This window comes from Palaemon carinicauda, chromosome 17 (assembly GCF_036898095.1).
Source record: "Palaemon carinicauda isolate YSFRI2023 chromosome 17, ASM3689809v2, whole genome shotgun sequence".
Classification (NCBI taxonomy): Eukaryota; Metazoa; Arthropoda; class Malacostraca; order Decapoda; family Palaemonidae; genus Palaemon; species Palaemon carinicauda.
Window position 1 is genome coordinate 47,045,196 of NC_090741.1, and position 5,000 is coordinate 47,050,195.

At 31.5% G+C, this 5,000-nt stretch overlaps 1 protein-coding gene across 1 annotated transcript in view; it reads right to left on the reverse strand.

Annotated features, from left to right (window-relative positions):
- Positions 1-5,000, reverse strand: part of LOC137656341 (CD109 antigen-like) — a 184,986-nt gene that overhangs the window by 173,188 nt on the left and 6,798 nt on the right. The window contains exon 2 of the mRNA XM_068390512.1: positions 367-502. Within this exon, the coding sequence (XP_068246613.1) occupies positions 367-502 (136 nt within the window). The remainder of the gene's footprint in view (positions 1-366; positions 503-5,000) is intronic.

The following is a 5,000-nucleotide window of genomic DNA, read 5'->3' on the forward strand; positions in this document are numbered from 1 at the left end:
TATAATGTTTTTACTACTACTACTATTATTATTATTATTATTATTATTATTATTATTAGTAGTAGTAGTAGTAGTAGTAGTAGTAGTAGTAGTACTACTACTACTACTACTACTACTACTACTAATAATAATAATAATAATAATAATAATAATAATAATAACAATTTCCTCATATAACCATTTATCGAAAATATGATAATGATAATACTATTCTCACTACTAATAACTATAATAAGAAACAACACTGAAAAGATGATTATCATCAAAATTTCCCACCATAAAAAACAGCTCCCTCGACATCAGTAATGTTGATAAGAATATTCCCCTTATCCGAAAACCTTCCTACTAAGTTCTGAGGAATTTAACCATCCGTGGAGCTGTAATCTGTGATAGCATTTTCCCCCTCACGAAGCATCAATTCCCCCCGGTGGGTTCCAGAACCCCAGTGGGTTCCAGAACCCCAGGTTCCAGAACCCCAACATCTTCGCCGCCCTCCGGCCTTCTGGAGAGAGATTAAAAGTTTTTAGGTTTCGTGAGTTTGGAATAATGATAATAGTGATGTTAGTATATACGTATATGTATGTGTGTATATATATGTATATATATATAAAGTGTGTATATATGTATGTTATATGTGTATATATATACTGTATAAATATATATATATATATATATATATATATATATATATATATATATATATATATATATATTTATTAACCAATAGCTCAGTCGGTATGGTCCCTGCAGGCATGGTTTCCAGCCGAACAGGTGGGGGTTCGAATCTCCACCCGGCCAGAAGCTATATGTATATATAATATATATATATATATATATATGTTTTTATATATATATATATATATATATATATATATATATATATCAACCAATAGCTCAGTTGGTATGGTCCCTGCAGGCATGGTTTCCAGTCGAACAGGTGGGGGTTCGAATCTCCACCCGGCCAGAAGCTGTTACCATAAAATGAATTTCAAGTGGATGTATATTCCCAAGATAAAATTCGGTATTAAATGCCATTCGTGGGTGATATTTACATTGATTGAAATTACGTGTGCTTGTGATATATATTCATATATATATATATATATATATATATATATATATATATATATATGTATATGTATATTTATGTATATATACATACAGTATATATATGTATATATACACATATATAAGTGTATATATGTATATATACATATATATATGTATATATATACATATATATGTATATATACTTATATATATCTATATGTATATATATGCATATCTACATATATATATATATATATATATATATATATATATATATATATATATATATATATATATTAATTGTTCATTACTTCTCTTACAGTTTATTTATTTTCTTATTTCCTTTCCTCACTGCGCTAATTTTTATCTTGTTAGGGCCGTTGGACTTATAGCATCCTGCTTTTCCTACTAGGGTTGTAGCTTAGCAAGTGTTATTATTATTATTATTATTATTATTTCAGTGACACCTAATTCAGTATCCCACTTCCATTGTAACTATAATAAATTTTTTTAAATGAGGCGAATTTGCACCGACTCGCAGCGGTGCCCTATTAGCTCGGGAAAGTTTCCTGCTACCTGATTGGTTAGAATTATCCAACCAATCAGCGATCAGGAAACTTTTCCGAGCTAAAAAGGGCACCCCTGCTAGTCGCTGCAAATCTGCCTCACTAAAAGAAATTGACTATAATTACTCCTTTGTTCCCAATTACCCTCACCAGCGGCCTTCTTGCCCACATTTACCTTCAGCTTTCATTAGTTATTGGAGTTTTTCTTCATTGTCTTTAATCGGTCCTGCACTATTAGGTAGCCTCCCTCAGTCCTATCACGCCCTATTCACAGTTCCCTATCCCTGTTACTTATCCCTATCCCTATTTATTATCCTTATCCTTATTCCTTTATCCCTATCCCTATTTATTATCCTTATCCTTTATCCATATCCCTATCCCTATTTATTATCCTTATCCGTTATCCATATCCCTATTTATTATCCTTATCCTTTATCCATATCCCTATCTATTATCCTTATCCTTTATCTATATCCCTATTTATTATCCTTATCCTTATCCCTATCCCTATTTATTATCCTTATCCTTATTCCTTATCCCTATTTATTATCCTTATCCTTATCCATATCCCTATTTATTATCCTTATCCATATCCCTATCCCTATTTATTATCCTTATCCATTATCCATATCCATAACCCTATTTATTATCCTTGTCCCTTATCCATATCCCTTTTTATTATCCTTATCCTACATCTACGTGACGACGAAATTTTTCACCGAACTAACCAAATGTCATATGCACATATTGTAATAACTTTAGTCCCCATCATCTCTTTTCTTCTTTAGTTTTAGAAGAAAGATTAATGATATAAATAAAGGGTAAATTATACAATCTGATATCAGTTTATATATTATTATTATTATTATTATTATTATTATTATTATTATCATTATTATTATTTTTATTATTATTATTACTTGCTAAGCTACAACCCTAGTTGGAAAAGCAGCATGCTATACGGCCATGGGCCCCAACAAGGAAAATAGCCCAGTGAGGAAAGGAAACCAGGAAAAATAAAATATTTTAAGAACAGTAACAACATTAAAGTAAATATTATCTAGAAACAATAAGGCTTTACCCTGCATTTCTGACTTTTCTTCCATAGAAAACACTAACTTGAATATTTCTTTCCCCAAAACCGAGTTTTGAATGAACATAAAAATTATAACACGTAGTGATGGAGTTAGCAATAATAGCAAAATTAATAATAACATTAATAACAAGCTACATATATATAATATTTGAATTATTAAATAGATTTCTGGAAATCCGTATCTTCAATCCAAGCCGACATTTCTTCAACTATTAGCAATTCTGAAATCTTGCAGAGGTCCCCCCAAGCCAAAAAAAATGTTTTACGCGTATAGAAAACGGAAGATTTTTTTTTTTTCTAATCTCATGAAAGACCTCCAATCCATTCATTTGGAAGCGATAAGGCACGACTTTAATAAAAGGCTTTTTGGGCGCGATACTAGTTTTTTTTCATTATTGGCTTATCTCTCTCTCTCTCTCTCTCTCTCTCTCTCTCTCTCTCTCTCTCTCTCTTTCTTCACAACACACACACACATATATGTATATATGTGTATATATATTATATATGTATGTATATATATATATAAATATATATATATATATATATATATATATAAATATATATATATATATATATATATATATATATATATATATATATATATATATATATATATATATATACACACACCCACACACACATATATATGTGTATATATATATGTATACATATATGTATATATATATATATATATATATATATATATATATATATAGTATAATATATATATATATATATATATTTATATATATATATATATATATATATATATATATATATATATATATATATATATAGCGTCGTCATCATCATCGTCATCAGCCGTAATGAGCCCACTGCAGGAGTAAGGGCTCAGACATGTCCTTCCACTCGTGTCTGTTTATGGCCTTTCTATGCCAGTCTACACCTGGAAATTTTGTTAGCTCGTCAATCCATCGTCTTCTCATCCTTCCCCTGCTTCTTTTGCAATCTCTGGGACCCATTCTGTTATTTTTAATGCCCATCTATTGTCTCTCATTCTCATTATATGTCCTGCCCATATCTGTTTCTTTTTCTCTACTTTAGTTTAATCTCGTATCCGTGTTGCTCTTTTCTGTCTCTTATTGTTATTCCCATCATTTTTCTTTCTATAGCTCTATGAGCTGTAACTAGGTTATGTTCTAAGAATTTAGTATAGGCTCCAAGATTCCAATGCATAAGTTAATACTGGTAGGATCATCTGATTATATACTTTTCTTTTTAGAGAAAGTGGCATTTTACTTTTCATAATCTCATTTTGTTTACCAAAAGCTCTCCATCCCACGCCACGCTTATCCTATTTTAATTTCGGTCTCATGTCCTTTTGAAATACTTACTCTCTGCCGTAAGTACATATATTGATTAACGATCTCTAGAGGTTCGTCCATAACTCTTATTTGCTGTCTGCATTTTCATTTGCATTAAACATTGTCTTAAGGTACCCTGACACTTGCACGAATTTGTGGCACTCATTGGCACGCATCTTGTCGTGAACTTGTCGTGAACTCGTCGTGCCCATTCGTGCCATGTCGTGAACGTGTCGTGAACTTGTCGTGAACTATGTGTTAACTATGTGTGAACTTGTCGTGAACAGTGCGGGAACCTCCCTGTGCGTGCCACAAAAGTGGCACGCATTGTCACGACAAATGCATGCCAATGCGTGCCAGAAATTCGTGCAAGTGTCAGCCAGGCTTTAGTTATACCCATATTCAGTTTCAGTCCTACATTTCTGCTTTCTCTATTCAAATCTTCTATGAACGTATGTCATTTCTCCAATGCTTCACTCAACAGAACTATATCATTTGCAAATCTGAAGTTGTTAATGTAATCCCCATTAATATGAATTCCTGCATTTTCCCAATCTAAATTCTTAAAAACTTCGTCCAGGCATACTGTGAATAATTTAAGAGAGATGGGGTCTCCCTGTCCTACTCCTTTCTCAATGGGAATTTTATGTAGTTTTAGGATTGCTGTACTTCCTGTACAAATATCTTCAAGTGTTCTAACATAAGATTCTTCTATTCCTTGTCTTTGAAGGACTTTCATTACTTCTAAGGTTTTGACAGTATCAAAAGCTTTCTCATAGTCTATAAATGCCGTATATAGTGGTTTGTTATACTCTAGATTTTCTTTTCTTTAGCTTGTTAATTACATGGATATAGTCAGTTGTTGAATACCCACTTCTAAAGCCTGCCCACTCTCTTGGTTGATTCAAGTCTTGCTGTTTTTCTATTGGGCCTAATATGATCTTTGTAAATATTTCATATATA